The 20,017-nt window shown below is 36.7% G+C and overlaps 1 protein-coding gene and 1 pseudogene across 1 annotated transcript in view; one reads left to right on the top strand and one right to left on the bottom strand.

Moving 5' to 3' along the window:
* Positions 1-20,017, top strand: part of Gpr137c (G protein-coupled receptor 137C) — a 50,287-nt gene that overhangs the window by 21,937 nt on the left and 8,333 nt on the right. The window contains exon 3 of the mRNA XM_090345102.1: positions 869-1,097. Within this exon, the coding sequence (XP_090201228.1) occupies positions 869-1,097 (229 nt within the window). The remainder of the gene's footprint in view (positions 1-868; positions 1,098-20,017) is intronic.
* LOC150055149 (COX assembly mitochondrial protein homolog pseudogene) lies at positions 16,017-16,452 on the bottom strand (annotated as a pseudogene).

Consider the following 20,017-nt stretch of genomic DNA (forward strand, 5'->3'; position numbering starts at 1 on the left):
AAGAACAAGCTAGGGCTACAGTGGTAGAGCACTAACTTTGAGCAGAAAAATCTCAGGGGAAGCACCCAGTCTCTTGGTTCAAGCCCAGTACAGGCACACACAATAAAAATATCAGAAGGTTGATGAAAATATGTTTGTGCTTAATAGGTATAAGAGTGAAGACAAGCACCGGAGTCTCATACCTGTAATCCTAACGGCTCAGGAAGCTGAGATTCAAGGATTGCAGTTTGAAGTCAGCCCGGGCAGGAAAGGCCTGCCAAGGCCCTGTTGCCTCCAATAAACGTGCTCAGAAAAGTCAGAAGTATCTCTGTGGCTCAAGTGGTAATGCACTAGCCTCAGGCAAAATGAAGCTCAGGGACAGCACCATGCCCTGAGTTCAATCCCCATCACTGACAGAAAAGAAAATTCCAAATGCCCAAAATAGTATTAAAAAGTCCAAAATTATCCTCTCAGTAGAAGCAACTGAATTTGAGTCCATATAAGATAATTTCTGAATTAATACTTTAATATCTATTCCATTTTAAAATGGTTTAGAGGGGCTGGGAGCATAGCCTAGTGGTCGAGTGCTTGCCTAGCATGCACAAAGTCCTGGGTTCAATTCCTCTGTACCACATACACAGAAAAAGCCAGAAATGGTTCTGTGACTCAAGTGGCAGAGCTCTAGCCTTGAACAAAATGTGTCCAAGGACAGTACCTAGGCCTTGAGTTCAAGCCCCAAGACTGGCAAAAAAAATGATTTAGATACTAAGTAACTGAGAAATTATTTATATTTAATAAAATTATATCGATTTTAAGCTGAAAGAATTGTACCCAAAACAACACACTTCTCAGTTTTATAAACATCTAATATATTCCTTTTCTCTTTCAGAATTCTACTGCATTTGGGCTTTATATTGGCAAGCCTTCTTTATTTAGTGGTGAACTTGACATGTGCAATGCTAGTTCATGGAGATGTTCCAGAAAATCAATTGAAATGGACTGTGTTTGTTCGAGCACTTATTAATGATAGCTTGTTTATTCTTTGTGCCATCTCCTTAGTTAGTTATATATGCAAAATTACAAAACTGTCATCAGCAAATGTCTACCTCGAATCAAAAGTAAGTATATTCCTTAAACTTATACATAGAAATCTAATTTCATATTTTTTTTAATTGTATCTTACTGTCGGGATAATGTATACAGGAGTTACAGTTACATTTGTCAGGAGGTAGTGGGTACATTACTTCTTGAACCTTGATACCCCCTAATTTCAAATTCTTATCCTGTGAATGACATTTTAATGAAAAGTTTGTTCCTTTTTTTAAAAGTACCAAAAAATAAAAAATAAAAAGTATTCTGAATGACAGTCACATTTGGGAGCATGGAAAAATACATTTAAAGGAAAATCAAAATTTTGCCCTTAATAAACAATGGTTTAAGTAAAAGTAACATATAATAAGCATATTGACTCTATATTGGGATTTTGTTAAATGAAACTGACAAGAAACATGATTATAAAAAACAGTTTAATATATAAAGCTACAATGATAACTTAAGAGTTTCTCCAGTAAGGGTAGCAGTAACTGCCATTACATAAATTTCCTAGATTGTGTACACTTGAATTAGCAATGTGAAGGTGTCGTATAAAGTGGTGTTTATTTATTTCTGTGAAAGTTTAGAAAGTGTTACTTAATACTGTAATGTGAAGTCTATATGATATTTGAACCAGCTAAATAGGTCTTGCTTCCTCCTTTTCTTGTTTTGAAAGAAAGCCAAATGTTAACAAAGAACCATTGAAATTTACACTATTATTGATTGACAGTGAATTTGTCATCACAGTGTAAATGTGGTATTGAGGTAGAGATGTAGATATGTGGATACTAGGATGTGAGGGTATACCCAAATACATTTTTACACTCAGTTGCCCAGGACAGCTTTTAAATTTTGGTATTATTGCCTCTTTGCTGAAGACAAGCAAAATAGTAGCTGAAACAGAATAGTTCTCTAAAATATTTTTAGATGTCTCTATTGTAGTTATTCTTAATATAGTCATAGTAGAGGATGGTACTATAAGTATATGGTAATCACTTGTTCTTTAAATTTAGGCACAGATTTTAATCATACTATTTAAATATATTGCAGTGAAATATGTATATGCGTGTATGTGTATATAAAGAAACAAATGGGAGTCAGTCTTTGAAGCCTCTTATACATACTTGGTAAATTACTTTATTCAACTTCTGAAGAGTCAAATATTTCATTGATTCTGGCTTCATCTGACTATTAAAAATAATACTAACACTGCTTGGCCTTTACTTAGTCTTCTAGTGGCAGCAAAAGCATCTTTACTTAGTGTGATAACCTTACCATAGAACTCATTCTCTTCCTTATGTAGTGATAAAAACATATAGATAGTGTGTAAATCTGAAGTGTCTCTTCTGTGTGCACCTAGTAACTTTCTAGGCTTGGTTTTATTTGCTTTGCAATAGATAGTATACTTAGTATAGTTTCTAATCCGAGAAGAAAAGATCATCTGATTAACCTTCCAGAACTGTTTTAAACATCTTCCCCCTTAATATCATATGAAAGGTTTTGTTTTGTTTTGAATTGGTTTTCACGGCCTAACACATACTAAACAACATCTCTACTACTGAAATACTCCCTAGCCCTACATATTTGCTTTTTCTCATATTATTTTTAAAATCTTACATTTAAAAGTTAACTGGATTTCTAATTATTTAGGACTACTACAGAGACATATTCAGGTAACTAAGGAAGTGATAAGGTACTAGATTATTGGTGATATTTTATACTTAGGAAGTTTCTGCTTTTCCTTATAGGTTATAGTAGTTTATAAATTTTTATATTCTATTTAAAGAACTTCCAGATTCTCATTTTGTAGTCATTAGTCTCATTTTTGCGACATTGCAGAGTTTTGGGGTATTTTTCCTTTCTATTTCTACAGAGAGGAATAGCCATTTCTTTCATGCAATCAACAAATGGCTTCTACGTCTTCCACTTGGTGATAGCAATAGAGTTTCCTTAAAACTCATACTTTGTTGTTTCACTTTTCTCTGTTTTATTTTTCTTTACATATTTTATAGAGACCCCTTGTCTCAACCAAATCTTACATCAATGAAATCCAGTATCTTTTCCTGACTTTACAACCAGAGGCTACTTGATCATCCAGGATGGCCTTTCCCTATCCCAGGGCTCCTCACCTATGTGATCATCTCATACCCAACTTTCAAGACCTAACTCTAATGTTTTCTCTCTTGCAAACTTAATGTGGCTCCTTCTCCAAGCTTCCAAAATAAAATTTAGAAAATTCTTAATGTCTGAACTGTCTTCAACATTTTGTTTCCCTTGGGGAGACTCTCACTTTATAGCAGGTAGCATTTGTGTGCATATAATCTAATTTTCCTGACTGAAGTCTAAGCTCTTAGAAGGCGAGCCACTTATTACTCATAGCTTCTGTGGTGCCTCACATTTGAGGTTTCGTGAATTATATTTGAACAATGAATTACACATTTCTATTTCTATCCAAACCTGTACCTCAACCTTTTGGAAATTTCTGCCAGCCTAAGTTCCTCATTTTCTTCCTATCTGCAACTTGTATCTCTCTTTTTTTGTCATGATTATCATTCTCTCATTGACACATACTCAAATTTGGAGTAATCTGATATTTCTTCATTCCTTGTTTCTTAAAACTAACTCTGAAACTTTCAGCCTTATCATTTTTAAAAAAACTTACTTTTCAGGCTGGGAGTTTGGCCTAGTGGTAGAGTGCTTGCCTGCATGCATGAAGACCCAGGTTCAATTCCTTGGGACCACATACATAGAAAAAAGTCGGAAGTGGTGCTGAGGCCCAAGTGGTAGAGCTCTAGCTTTGCGAAAGTCCAAGGACAGTGCTCAGGCCCTGTGCTCAAGCCCAGGACTGGCAAAAAAACAAAAACAAAAAAAAACTTACTTTTCTCCACTTGAGCAACATGATACAATAGAAAGAGCCTCTGAGCATAATTATCTGTATCTATTATTTACTATGTATTTATTTTGCACATTATCTCCCATTCTGATTGTTTTACTTGTTATCTCAAAATACTTAATTCTCTTAGGTGTCTATGACATTGTTCTATAGTAAAACATAGACATTTGGTCTCTGACTCTGGCTCCTGGCACACAATCATTAGAAACCTAGGAACCAGTTTCAAGGAACTTCCCATTTGCCGACTATGTGCTGTTGCTTAGAAAATGGCAGACAAAGGTCATGGAGCCCCAAAACACTATGCCATAAAGCCTACACTACACATCTTTTCCTTCCAAAAGACTGAGCAGTAGGAAATTTCTTACCTTTTGTCATCTTGTCAGATCTTAGCCTCACCACACTGCAGCTTGTGTAGGAGCATAGGAACTTTAGAACCCTACTGATTGCCAAAATTGGAGAGGCCAAGAGAATTTCTCCCTCTTTGACTAAGAGTTTAGCACTGCTGAAATAATTTCATAATAAACCAACAGGAGAAAATTTATTAATACATATACAAGTCTAATAAATGTAAATAAACAGCACATATAAAATGCCATAACCACAGGCACTGGTGGCTCACACCAGAAATCCTAGCTACTCAGGAGACTGAAATATGAGTATTAAGGTTCAAAACCTGCCCAAGGGGGCTGGGAATGTGGCTTAGTGGTAGAGTGCTTACCTAGCATGCATGAAGCCCTGGGTTAGAATCCTCAGAACCATATAAATAGAAAAATCTAGAAGTGATGCTATGGCTCAGTTGGTACAGTACTAGCTCAGGGACAGTGCCCAGGCCCAGGGTTCGAGCCCCACAACCAACAACAACAAAAGAGCTAGCTGTTTGAGGCCTAATAAACTACCAAAAAAAACCAGGGTTGGAGCTGTGGTTCTAGTCATAGGACTAGGTGCTGCCCATAAGCTTGTGCTCAAGGCTAGTGCTCCGAGTTCAAGCCGGAGGACCAGCACCAAATTTTTTTTTTAATTTTCATTTTTTCCTAGTTTTGGAGCTTGAACTCAGAACCTTGGCTTTTCCACTCCAATACTCTACCACTTGAGCCACGTCTTCATATCTGATTTTTGGCTGGTTAATCAGAAATGAGATTAGTTTCAAACTGTAATGCTCAGAAGATGTCACATTCATCAAGATACATTTACTCATAAATACATGTTGAATTGAAAGAAATTTTTAATGTTAATTTTGTTTAGATGAGAAATTCCATAAGTCATACATGTTTAATCTTAGTAAATCTTTTCCCAAAACTATTCATATTGCATATTCATATTCATATTCATATTGGCCCCGGCATCTTTTGTTTTTTCTATTCCACAAGCATAGTATTCTGTTTGACCAGGCTTAATGTTTCTTGAATTTAGAGAGTTAAAAAAAATGTTCGTGGGGGAATGTGACTTAGTGGTAGAATGCTTGCCTGCTATGCACAAAGCCCTGGATTCAATTCCTCAGTCCCACATAAACTGAAAAAGCTGGAAATGGCACTGTGGCTCAAGTGGTAGAGTGCACCCTGAGTCCTATCCCCAGTTATGATATATTTGAAATTTTATTAAACTTAAATGGGAAGCAAAATTAAACATGTTTTTCCCATATTTGTCTTCTAAACTGAGATGGGTAACACACTTTTCACTGAAACAGAAAATATTCCAAGTCTAAGGTCATATTGTCTAGGCTTAAATCAGGGTTTTCCCTTTTACTAGCTCTATAACTTTAGTTTAAAATGGGCAGAGAGGTTAAAGCATAGTACCTGTAGTGTTGAAAGGATAAAGTGGAAAATTGCACTATACTGCCTGGTAGTAAAAATATTAAGATGTTTTTCTTCATCATTGTGGCTTATAGAATATACTACTAGAGAACTTGAAAACAATGTTATTGATTTGGCAATTTTTTTGTTTTATTTTTCCCAGTTACTCACTCATTTATTTATTGCCAGTCCTGGGCCTTGAACTCAGGGCCTGGCATTGTCCTTGGTCTTTCTCAAGGCTAGCACTCTACTACTTGAGCCACAGCACACTTGTGGCTTTTTCTGTGTATATGGTACCAAGGAACTGAACCCAGAGCTCATGCATGCTAGGCAAACACTGTATTACTAGGCCTTGTGCCCAGCCCCCAGTTACTCATTTGTTGATCAACTAGTTAATCAGACCTGCTTTTTACTTTTATAGACAGTTAAGTATTTTAATTTTATAATAAAAATATTCTGATTGTTAAAACTTGGTAATATGAAAATAATGTGATTTTAAAATTTTGGCATCATTGATACTTAATTATATTTGAAATTAAGAGTAAATATGTTATAATGTGCTTTCCATTTTCTAGTAAAGAATTTTCTTTTGCTATAAAAATTCTTAAACCTGAATTACATTTTATCACATGCCAAAACTTAATCTTATTGGTAGGCTTTTTGCCAGTCCCTTCGTTCTTTTCTTCACAATCAGTTTTGTTTTGTTTGCTTTTTTAAGGAAATAAAGAGTCAAGTAGGATTTTAGTGATTATATCTAGAACTACCTACTTCATACGTCATTACAGAGCACTTAAATATCTTTTATGTTCTCTTTTTCATCACCTAGTTTTTTTAATTATATTATTGACAACTAGAACAGAACTATAACTTTTTCTTTTCAACAAGAACTTTCACTTGCTTTTAAAATACTGGTAGGCTGGGAGTTTGGCTTAGTGATAGAATGCCTGCCTAGCATGCATTCTGAAGCCCTGGGTTGGATTCCTTGGTACCACATACACAGAAAAAGCCAGAACTGGTACTGAGCCTCAAGTGATAGAGAGTTAGCCTTGAGAAATCTCAGGGACAATGCTCAGGACCTGAGTTCAAGCCCCAAGTCTGGCCAATTAATTAATTAATTAATTAAATGTTATTAAAGCCTGGAGCTAGTGGCTCTTAGCTACTCAGGAGGCTAAGGAACAAGGTTCTAAGCCAGCCCAGGCAGGAACCTTTGTAGGACTCTTACCTCCAATAAACTACCTGTCCCCCAAAAGTGGAGCTATGGCTCAGTGGTAGAATGTTAGCTTTGACCAAAAGAAGCTCAGAGCTAATGGCCAGGCACTGAGATTAGTTTTTGTCTTCACTTTTATTTTTTTATCTGACATATTAAGGTTGTTATTCCATTACATGACTATGTACTTACATAAATACTTAATTCAGGGCTGAGAGTTTGGCCTAGTGGTAGAGTGCTTGCCTAGTATGCACAGAGACCCAGGTTCCATTCCTCAGTATCAGATACTGAGGTTCTGTAGCTCAAATGGTAGAGCTCTAGCCTTTAGAAAGCCCAAGGACAGTGCACAGGCCCTGATTTCAAGGCCCAGGACTGGCAAATAAATAAAAAAATGCATACATACTTAATTCATTTTTTATAAGTTAATATAAGTATTTACAGAAATAAATTTTCTCAAGAATCATTGCATCTTACTGAATTTTTTCTTGTCATTAACTAAACGATATAATGAATATTTACATTGTTTTATATATTATAAATAAATAATCTTGACATTGAAAGTACACAGAAGGATTATGTCAGTTATATGTAACAAGCACACCATTTTATGTAAGGGACTTGAACATAGATGGATTTGATATCCAAGGAGATCCTAGAGCAAATCACTTGTGGCTATAAGGAAAACACAGAAATCTAAAAATGTATGAACATTCTGGCTTCTTGTTTACTCAGTCCCTGATCATTTCTATTTAATGTATTGAGATGGAAGTCTGCATCTGCATCTTTCAGAAACATAACAACATTTAGTCATACTTTAGTTCTAATCATGCAGAGATCAGCAGATACTATAACACTAGATCAGTCATTTTGGGGAACTTGGGAAATAAACGAAAGAAAGACAAAAATCCTGTCACTTTGAAATAAAACTTAACTATAATTTGGGGATGATGGGAAAGTATTGACTGTATCATCCCTTGTAAATAGCCATGATTGTCACCTTCCCAATATTTGATTTAATTTCTCTCTTGAGACAACTAGGGTCTACTTTACTTATCAGAGCTGTAGATTTTCTTTAGTTTTCTGCCTCAGCTATCCCAGTTGTTGTACTCCCAAGTTTTATTTCCTGCTACCCTGAGTCACCACTCTTTTTCCATTTGAAAAATCTCTGTGTCTTTTATCTAATCCTAAGTTCAAGTCAATTTTTCCCTTACATTTCTGGATCTACTATTCTAGGAAACACTTTCAGTATTGATTTTTTCTTCTGTGGCAGAAGGTCTTCCCGGGACAAGCTCTGCTGTAATGTAGGGTCATAGGAACCAGAGCTCTAATTTCATTGTATCTTAGCAGCAAGGGACTTTAAAAAAAATTATCATTAAAACATGTTTTTAATTTATTGAAACTATTTTTGTTTTCTTATTTTAATGCTTATTTGGACATTGCAATTTCAAAACAGAAATAGTATTCATGGGGTTTGAAAAATATGAGCAGAGCTCTGCTTCTTGATAATGACTGACAATTCCATAAACATGATAAATTCTAGACAACAGATAAAATTCTAGTAACTACTACAGGTAGAAAGTAAATGGAAAATCTCAGACAGAAAGTAAACAGGTAGAAAAAAGCCCATATTCTGATTATAAATTCTGTCTGATTTTTGTCCTGTACTGAACTTAATGTGTACAAGACAAGACACCAGATAGCACAATTAACAATAAAGGAATTTGACGGGGATTGCAGCTTCTGTCTCTGCGTGGTGGTTAGTTTGAGATATGAGTTCAAGAGAAGTTTCTTCATTGCTAAGATAAATAAAAGTCAATACTTGTTAAAGGAATGTAACAGAATACAGTCTTTGAAATATGTCATTCACAGTAATAGGGACAGTTTAATCAAGGTATATTGTGTATATGTATGGAAATATCACAAGGAAACCCCACAGTATAATATATACTAATAAAAATGAGAAAAATGGCCACTGACAATCTTAAGGACCCAGCCCAACTTTACTGGACATCTAAAGACTCAGGAAATATGTAATTTATACTCAATAGCCAAAAGGCCAAACTCAAAAAAGAAAAAAAAAACATGGAGGCAAAACCATACCCTCAAATAACCTAGATTTTGTATTTATCAGACAAAAGTCTTATGCTCCATTATAGATGTAAAGGAAAATACACTTGAATAAACATGGGAAATAGAAGCTATTTAAAACTATAATATTTAAATAAATCACTCCAGCAGATTAAAGAGAAAAGAAAGGTCAGTGAACTTATAGGTAAATCAGTAAAAACTAAAGGAGGGGGAGATAGCAATAAAATTGAACAATGCCTCAAGATATAATCATAATTAGACTAGTCAGTGAAGGGGGGGGAAATGAAAAATATTTGAAGAAATAACTACCTAAATTTACAGTTTTGAAAAGCTCAGCAAATCTAATCATGATCCATGTAAAGAAATATTTACTTAAGTTCATCATATCAGGATCAGTATAAACAAAACTTTACTTAAGATTACCATAGTCATCTTGCTTCAAACTGAAAATAAAGAGAATTTGTTTCAATTCAACATGTCAGTTAATGAGGACAGTGTCTCTTGATCAGTGTCCCCCCTTTCATAATTTTCTCCCATATCCCTCCCCATCCCCTCTGTTTTCTTGATTCCATTTTCACTTATGTACATTGAATATGTGAATGCATTCACCCACCCTTCCCATCTCCCTTCATCTACCTCTCTTCCCTTGACCTCATCTGGAATGAGGTCTCTTTATTAGTAAAGATAATTTCTGAAAATAAAGTAAAAGAAATTACAGACTTAAATAAGGAAGTGTAATTCAAATGATACTTTACTCATCACAAATAAAGGAGGCCAAAGACATGGAAACATGTTTAGGGTTTTGGTTTTGGTTTTGCCTGTCTTGAAGTCAGAGTGCTAGCCTTGAGCCAAAAACTCAGGTAGAGCACCTATCACTGTGTGCCACAGTTAACTGGAAGTAAGAGTCTCCTGGGGACTCTTCTGCCCAGGCTGTTTTTGAACCCCAGTCCTCAGATCACACCCTCCTGAGTAGGTAGGATTACAGGCATGAGCTACCTGCGCCCAGCAGAAGTAGAGACTTTTTTAAAGGGTGCTCTTCGAAATCTAAAACCATATTGGTGAACTTTTTGTACACTTTTATAAGTGTTTTTTACTTTGCAAGTTTTTGTAAAATAATGCTTTGACCATTTACTAAATTTATTAATCTTCAAAGTCTGATCTTATTAGATGAGGCTCAAATTCATATGCATCAATTATTATACCACCTCATCAAAAAAAAGTTTAGTTTGAGGAAGTTGTCAAGTGCATGCAAGTTTCCAAAACTTTTGGTTTTTCACTTAAAAATTCAGATTTTCCTCTATTGCCTATGCTTCCACTGTGCTTTGCAATAGGGAGACAGAGCTTTTCATGTTTCCAAGCTGTTTGTTGAGGTCATTTCTCATGGTGTTAATTTTGTCTCTAATTTCCTTCACTGAGGCATGTAAAGTTTCTGTCTTCTTGATGTCCTCTTGGAGCATAGTGAGCTCAGGTTAATCCTTGTTATGATTCCACCATCTTGGTTCCACAAGATTGTGCCTTTTGATAATAGCATGGACAAGGCAGCCGCAAAAGAAAGGGATAGGAGAGAAGGAGGGGGCAAAAATTCAAAATTTATTATTGGTGGTAAATACTGCCGGATGCATTTATTTATTTGTTTGTTCGTTCATTTGTTTGTTTGTTTTGCCAGTCCTGGGGATGAACTCAGGGCCTGGGCACTGTCATTGGGCTTTCTCAAGGGTAGCACTCTACCACTTGAGCCACAGCACCACTTTGTCATTTTCTGTGTATGTGGGACCAGAGAATTGAACTCAGGGCTTCATGCATGCTAGGCAAGCACTCTTACCAGCTTTCTTGTAAGGGCTAGGCACATTTTTGTCCATTATTGAAAAATAAAATGGACTCTCTTGTGAAATCTTTTTTTTTTTTTTTTTGCCAGTCCTGGGGCTTGAACTCAGGGCCTGAGCACTGTCCTTGGGCTTTTCCCTCAAGGCTAGCTCACTCTACTTGAGGCACAGCATGACTTCCAGCTTTTCTATATTTGTGGTTTCACCAGATAGAAGATGCATTACTTCACATACATTGATATCCTTTCTCATGTCTTGGTCCCCATTTCCCACCCCTCATCTTGTTTTCCCTCTTCCCTATCCGATTTCAAATAACCAAATACACATATGTACCATAAATCAGATAACAAGGTGAACTACTGTAACAATATGAGATAACCAAGAGACAGCAAAAGAGATGAGAGATAACATAGTCCTTTATGGCCAACACTCACTCATAATCTAGCTTTTGTTTCTATATCCTGGAGGTCCTTTCATTTAGCATCATTCTATATAGCCTTATGTATCTAGGTTTTGCTCTATTGCAGGTCTCTGCTAGGAGAGCCCAAGGTTTCTACTGATTATGACAAATGAGGGAAACCATTGAGCCTAAGTTCCTTTGAGTCTGGCTTACTTCACTTAATATGATTTTTTCTAAGTCTTTCCATTTCCTAACAAATGGGGCGATGTCGTTTTTTCTGACAGCAGCATAGAATTCCATTGTGTATAAATACCACATCTTGTTGATCCACTCATCAACTGAGGGGCATCTAGGTTGGTTCCATATCTTTGCTATGCTAAATAGTGCTGCAGTGAACATTGTTGTGCTAGTGGATTTAGTATGCCCTAGATTCTGGATGGTTGGGTAAATGCCAAGTAGTGGAATTTCTGGGTCCTAAGGGAGTACTATGTTTAGCCTTTTGAGGCACTGCCATACTGCTTTCCATAGTGGTTGAACGAGTTTGCACTCCCACCAACAGTGTAGTAGTGATCCCTCCTGGCCACATCCCCTCCAGCATCTGTTATTATTAGTTTTCCTGATGCTGGCCATTCTAACTGGAGTGAGGTGGAATCTTAGAGTTGTTTTGATTTGCATTTCTTTTATGACCAGAGATGTTGAGCATTTCTTCATGTGTCTATAGGCCATTTTTGTTTCTTCTTCAGAGAAGACTCTCTTTAAGTCTTTGGCCCATTTTTTAATGGGATGGTTGTTACTTTGGAGATTAGTTTTGGAGTGATTCAATTTTTTGAGTTGTTGATATATTTTAGATATGAGGCCTTTGTCTGTTGTATGGTTGGTGAAGATCTTCTCCCACTCTGTAGGCTTCCTAATTAATTTACTAGCTATGTCCTTTGCCATACAAAAGCTCTGCAATTTAATGCAATCTCACTTATCCAGCCTTTCTCTGATTTGTTGTGATTCTTGGTCCTTATTAAGAAAGTTTCGGGGGGTGTGGGGGGGAGGGAAATGGGTACCAAGACATGTGAAAGGGTATCAATGTATGTGAATTAATGCACCTTCTATCTGGCAAATATCATGTAACCCTTTTATTAATTACAATAAAAAACGTCGGGGCCGGGAGTTTGGCCTAGTGGTTAAAGTGCTTGCCTAGCATGCATGAAGACCCGGGTTCGATTCCTTGGTACCACATACATAGAAAAAAGCCAGAAGTGGTGCTGAGGCTCAAGTGGTAGACCTCTAGCCTTGAGAAAGTCCAAGGACGGTGCTCAGGCCCTGAGCTCAAGCCCAGGACTGGCAAAAAAAAAAAAAAAGAAAAAGAAAGTTTCAACCTGTGTCAAGGAGGCCTAGTGTATCTCCTATTCCTTCTTGTAAAGTTTTCAGTGTGTCAGCTTTTACCTCCACGTCTTTGATCCATTTGGAGTTAATTCTAGTGCAGGGTGACAAGGATCCAACTTTAGTTTTCTGCAGGTGCTTAACCAGTTCTGCCAGCACAACTTGTTGAAGAGGCTGTCTTTTTTCCATTGTATATTTTTGCTGGCCCCAAATCTTAATAACCGTTGTTTACCTGCCATAGTTGTATTTCAAAAACAAAATCGCATTTTTTGAAAAAGGAGGCTATTTCTACTAATAGGTCAAACAGTTGCATGAGTGGTTTTCATCAAGACAACCACTGTGTTTCAATATGAAGAATATAGTTGTGGGGACACAGTTCATCTCATGAAGCAGAATTTTAAATAATCAGTATTCTGAAGACAGTATTAAATATTCTCAATATTCTCACTGTCTTATCATGAGTATTCTGAAATCGACTTTTTTTTTAATGGCAGTACTGGAGTTTGAAATCAGGACCTCAAGCTTTCTTGGCTTGCTTGATAGTGTGGTGCTTACTGTTTGAGCCCCACCTCCACCCTTTTTGCTGATTAATTGGAGATGGAGTCTAGCAGACTTTTCTGCCCAGGCTGGCTTCAACCCTTGATTCTCTGGATTTCAGACTCCCGAGTAGCTAGGATTACAAGAGCCATAGACACTTAGCTTGACTTTAAATTTTTTTTTTTTTTTTTTTTAAGCTCAGGGCCTGAGCACTGTCCTTGGACTTTCTCAAGGCTAGAGCTCTACCACTTGAGCCTCAGCACTACTTCCGGCTTTTTTCTATTTATGTGGTACCAAGGAATCAAACCCAGGTCTTCATGCATGCTGGGCAAGCACTCTACCACTAGGCCAAACTCCCAGCCCAGTCTTTTCTTTTTTGATGCTGAGGATTGAGACCAGAACATTGCAGTTGCTAGGCAAGTACACCCCAGCCCGGACTTTATTTTTAATAAGTAGCACATGGTAGTGAACAATGCAATTACTGTAAAATAATTTACATTTGTAACTTATGAAATATTTCAATAGCTCTTTAATTTCTAATGTGAAAAGTTATAAAAGCATCATTTAGTATTTTAAGTATTCATCACATCTATATTTAAAATTTCAACTACTTTTGCTTTAAGCTCTGAATGCTTGGTCTCAAATCATGCTGCAGCTGAACTTGGACCGTAGTACTATTCAAAAATGTGCTGCAGAAGGTAAATTCTTAACATACATGAAGGCTATTGAAAGGTAGTTTTCCTTATATTTTTGTTTCTTATTAAGCTTTATGTGGCGACTCTTTTTTTTTTTTTTTTTTTTTTGCCAGTCCTGGGCGTAAGCTCAGGGCCTGAGCACTGTCCTTGGATTTTTCTCAGGGCTAGAGCTCTACCACTTGAGCCTCAGCACCACTTCCGGCTTTTTCTAAGGAATTGAACCTGGGTCTTCATGCATGCAAGGCAAGCACTCTACCACTAGGCCAAACTCCGGGCCCCTATGTGGTGATTTTGAGGTAGATTCCTCACCTTCTTGAATCAGAGAGCTCTTGACTTGTTCATCATTCTAGAAGTAAACAGGAGCTATAGGTTCAGAAAGTTCTTTCAATAGGCCTAAAAATACATAACATGAAATTTACCATCTTAACTATTTTAATGTATATTTCAGTAGCATTAAGTGTTTTCATATTGCATAATCATCACTACTATCCATCTCCAGAGCATTTCCTCATCTCCTACTGAAACATAATTCCCATTACTAAGTATATGCATGCATAAGTATGAATATATGTAGTTTTTCCTTTGAGTGTAAAATACTAAATTCTAAATGAGTCTTACATCAATTTTAAGCTCTTGAAGAAAATTCTAAATACTATAAGAAACATTGAAAGAGTATACCCATTTCTTGGTTTCCATGTAGGTATAGGATAAACTTGACCATTTTAAAATAAGAAATTTTGAATGATAAAGGGTTTCAGTGAGTACGGTATGCATAACTGAAGAAAAGTAGTATAAACTCATTAGAAGTACAACAAACAAGCTGCATTAATAACCAGAAATGTACATACTTTTATCTAGTAGAATTAGGGAATAATTCTGGAACACACAAACATGCATACAGAATGAAAATATTATCATGTCCTCTTTTCTCTAGAAAAATTCCACTGTATACTCAGGATGACACCAAAATAATAACCCGACTATATCTGAAATAGTTTTTTGGTTTGACATTAATGAGAATTGAACTCAGGGACGTAAGCTTACTAAACAGACATGAAACTTGAAACATGTAGATGAAAACATGTATTATGAATTCATTTGGCACAGAAGGCTATCAAATAAAATGAACTTCAAGACAGTATTACTACATATAAAAATGCACATTATATTTACCAAATATAAAAAGGTACATTTTTTTTGCCAGTCCTGGGCCTTGAGCTCAGGATCTGAGCACTGTCCTTGGGCTTTCTCAAGGCTAGAGCTCTACCACTTGAGCCACATCACCATTTCTGGCTTTTTTGCTATGTATGTGGTACCAAGGAATTGAACCCGGGTCTTCCTACATGCTAGGCATGCATGCTACCAATAGTCTAAACTCCTGGCCCCAAAAGGTACATTTTATCAAGAAGAAATAATGTTTTATGTGTACATAAAGAGATTTTCAGTATGACTAGAGATGTTTATACCCCAGCCAGAAGTAAAATAGCCATAGAAAATCTGAACATTGGGCCTAGAGTGTGGCCTAGCAGTAGAGTGCTTACCTAGCATGCACAAAGCCCTGTGTTGAATCCTTGGTCCCACATACAGAGAAAAAGCCAGTAGTGCTGTGTCTCAAGTGGTTGGGCACTGTTCTTGGGCTTTCTCAAGTCTAGAGCTCTGAGTTCAATGTAGCATAGAATTGGAACTCAAAATAAATCATACAATTGACTTTAAAGCAAATCTCAATATATTCCAAAGGATTGGAATCAGAAAACTCTTTGGCAACAATGTAATTAGATACTGACAGTAATGTGATTGCATAGAGTACATACATACATATATAGATATATAGATAGATACATACACACATAGAAATATTATTTACCTTAATTTTAAGTAACACACAGATGAAAGAAAAATTTAGAAGTGAAATTTAAAAGTTTTTTCACAGTAAAGATTAGTGAAACACATTACTCTTAGTCCTGGGGCTTGAATTCAGGGCCTGGGCACTGTCCCAGGTTAGAGCTCTACCACTTGAGCCACAGTACCACTTCTGGTTTTTTTCTATGTATGTAGTACCAAGGAATTGAACCAGGGTCTTCATTCATGTGAGGCAAGCACTCTACCACTATGCCAAACTCCCTGCCCCCCCATTTTTTTAAAATAAAGGTCTTTATTTCATAAAAAATATTTCCATAATTAGAACAAAGCAACCAAATTCTGAAGTTCATTATTTCATATGAGATCTTTATAAATATGAGTTGCTGATTCACTGAACATTCTGGCCTACATGCTTGTGGGAAGCTTCTGCAGCCTTTTCTTGGTAGGAATACCAGTGTTTCTGTATTCTTCCCTTTCCTTCAGATACTCCATTTTGCATTCTTCATAAAAGGCTGGATCATTATAGTAAGTAGTGAGACATTCTTTCAATGCAGAATTTTCTTTTCAGCATTTGACTACCATAAGAATTCCAGTGTCCTTGCAACATTTCGTAAAATCTTGAACTTGTTCAGAACATCTCTCTTTGGCCTTTTCTCTCATTATTTTAGGGATGAGAACATCTTTCTCAACATGTCTGAGATGCTGCGGGGTCCAGCGCCATCGCAGCATCGCAGCAAACCGAGGAGGGAGACCCTAGGCAGCTACCGGCCCAGCGAAGGGTCCCCCATTTTTTAAAAAAAAATCAATAGTGAGGCTTGAACTCTGGGCATTGTCCCTGAGCTCTTCAGCTCAAGGCTACCACCCTACCCCTGGAGTCACAGTACCACTTCCTGTTTTCTAGTGGTTAATTGGAGATAAGAGTCTCATGGACTTTAGTGCTAGGACTGGCTTTGAACTGAAATCCTCAGATCTCAGCCTCCTGAGTAGCTAGGATTACAGATGTAAGCCATCGCGCCTGGCTAAACACATTATTCTGATAAAGCAAGAGAGAAACAATTTGTAGGTTCTGGTAAATAATGTTTGAAGGGAAAGCGTGGCTTTAAATACTATATTAGAAAATAAGACATTATAATAATATCATTGGCATAAGTGAAACTATGTATCACAGGTCAGGGGAACTAAGCCCAAAATAAGTAGAAGGACTAAACTAGTAAAGATAGACTGGAAATCAATGAAACAAAAGCCCCCTCCCCCAAAAAATGCTCCTTTGAATAGATCCACAAATTATGGTACAGTATCCTTTACAACCATAGTCTCAGTCTAATCTGCATTTTAAAAAAAAGATAAATACATGGTTAGGTATTGGTAGCTCATGCTTATAACCGTAGCTACTCTGGAAGCTGAGATGTGAGGATTTAGATTTAAAGCCCAGACAGACAGACAAGTCTGAGAGACCATTCTCTGCATTTAACCAGAAAAAAGCCAAAAGTAGAGGCATGAGTAGTAGACTGCAAGCCTTGATCAAGAGCCAAGTTCTAGCACCAGCAATTATCCAGAAATTGGTTTAACATACAATGCAATTCACCACATTAAGAGAACAAAAGAAAAAAAACTAATAAATTTTTTTCAGCAGAGGTAATAAAGGAAAGTATTTGACTAAGATTCAGTCCTTCATGATTAAGAACCTAAACACCCAGATAGGGAAGCATTATACTAATAACCTGACTTAGGGAATTGTAAACCCTTTGTACAACTACCTAGTGATAAATAAATGAACAATTCTAAACATCCAGCAACTATGGAATAAAAGGATACCAACACATACTAAAAAATCTATAATAATTCTATCTAAATATTGAATGTTGTATTCTAAGAATGAAAATAAAGCAAAGACTCATCATTTCTATTAAGTATTCTAATAAAGCAAGAGAAAGAAACAAGAGATTTTTTTTTTAATGGGAATGAAGACATTAAATTGACAAGATAGTGGTACAATGCTATAATCCCAACACTTGGGAGATTAAGGGGAAAGAATCTAGCATTTAGAGCCAACTTGATCTACAAAGTGAGACTGTTTCTAAAAAGGGGGGAGAGAGGGAAGAAGGAAGAAAGGGAGGAAGGAGAGAGAAAGTAAGTGTCCCATTGCATATAACATTATTTATGGAGAAGGTATCAAAAACAACTATGCAACAGCCACTGTTACATAGTTCTCAAAATAGGTCAAAACATGAAAACATTGTCATATTTATAAACCAGGGAGAATCAGTTACAAAATGGGAAAAAAAAAAAAACCCTCAGGGACAATGCCCTGAGTTCAAATTCCAAGACTGGCACAAAAAAAAAAAAAGAATAAAATTTCCAAAACAAGCCATACCTCTTATGTTGAAAATAACAAAATATTTCTTAGAGAAAGTAAAGACCTTATTTAGTGAAAGACCTTCTTTAGTGAAGAAATAGTTATATCATGTTTGTAGATAAGAAGAATTGGTAAGGTCTGGAGCATGGGCTAGTGGTAGAGTGCTTGCCTAACATGTATGAAGCCCCAGATTCAATTACTCTGTCCTGTATACACAGAAAAAGCTGAAAGTAGTGTTGTGGCTCAAGTGGTACACCATTAGCCTTGAGGAAAGTCTAAGGACAGTGTTCAGGCCCTGAGTTCAAACCCCAGGACCAGCAAAAAAAGAGAAAGAATTTTGTTAGGGTCGAAATTGTGAATTTGATTTAGAAATTGAATATAATCTTCATCATTATTTCTTTATTTTATTTATTTATTTTTTGGCTAGTTATGGGGCTTGAACTCAAGGCCTGAGCACTGCCCTTGGACTTTTCTCAAGGCTCTAACCTTGAGCCACAGCACCACTGCTGGCTTTTTCTCTGTATGTGGTGCCAAGGAATTGAACCTGGGTCTTTGTGCATGCTAGGCAAGCACTCTACCACTAGGCCAAACTCCCAGCCCCCTGATCATGATTTCATCATGAATTTTTTAACTAGAAATTGACAAGTTGACAGTCTTATCAAGCTGTGTACTCTACATGTGTACAGTTTTTTGCATGTCAATTATACAACAATATGATTTGTTTAATGAAAGAAAGGTTAATTATTTGAGTCCAAAATGTGTATGGAACTGCAAGAAACCTAAAATATTTAATCTAGTGCTTTTCCATAAAGGAAAACCCCAGGCCAAAGAAAAGAAAATTAGAAAATTTGAATATGTTCTTCACAAAGAAGATATACAAAAGACCAATAGCCCAGTAAATAGTAGTCAAGAGGAAAACATATTTAAACCAAAATATTTCTTCACATCTCCCGGCATAACTGAAAGAAAAGGGATTTGACCAACCCAAATGAGTCCTACACATGAAGCAGCTAGAACTCATACTTCCTTGAATGTGTAAATTGTACACCCGTTTTCTAAGGAAAGAGCTGGCAATTTTGTAAACAGCTGAACTTACAACTACCACATGAACCAGTGATTCTTACTCATGGAGAAATTTATTTCCCCAAATGAAATGAAAGCATACATATATCTACAAAAGGTTTATACAAGAATATTCACAGAAGCTGTCCATTTCTGAAATATGGATGAACCGACTAGCACAGAAACAAATTCTCATGATCAAAAGAATGAGTGTATTTCACTTGATCTAGTTTGCCTGTAGTTTTCCAGTATGTGAGGCTTGAAGTGGTAAACCAAGGAGGGGGCTCCTGAGCAAAGTAGGAAGACTTGGTCACCCTCACCCCTACAAGGAACTAACAGCCAGGTACCAGTGGCTCATGCTTGTAATCCTAGTTGAGACCTGAGGGTCATTAGTTTCAAGGCAGCCTAGGCAGGAAAATCTGTGAGGCTCTTATCTTCAATTATTTAATTATTTAATTATTTGTGGGTTGTAGGGCTAGAACTCTGGATCTGGGCATTGTCACTGAGTTTTTCAGCTCAAGGCTAATGCCCTACCCCTGGAGTCACAGTACCACTTCCTGTTTTCTAGTGGTTAATTGGAGATAAGAGTTTCATGGACTTTAGTGCCAGGGATCCTCAGATCTCAGCCTCCTGAGTAGCTAGGATTATAGGCGTGAGCCACTGTGCCTGGCTCTTACCTTCAATCACACACACACACACGCATGGAGCTATAAAGTATAAAGTGCTAGTCGAGCAAAAGCAGCTCAGGCACAGCACCCAGGCACTGAGTTCAAGCTCCAGGAACAGCACCAGAAAAAATAAAATAAATAAAAAGGCTAAGAAAAAACCTACTGATAAACCCAACAACATCAATATGAACAA

The sequence above is a fragment of the Megascapheus bottae genome, chromosome 14, assembly GCF_031878675.1.
Source record: "Megascapheus bottae isolate mThoBot1 chromosome 14, mThoBot2.hap1, whole genome shotgun sequence".
In the NCBI taxonomy this organism is placed as follows: Eukaryota; Metazoa; Chordata; class Mammalia; order Rodentia; family Geomyidae; genus Megascapheus; species Megascapheus bottae.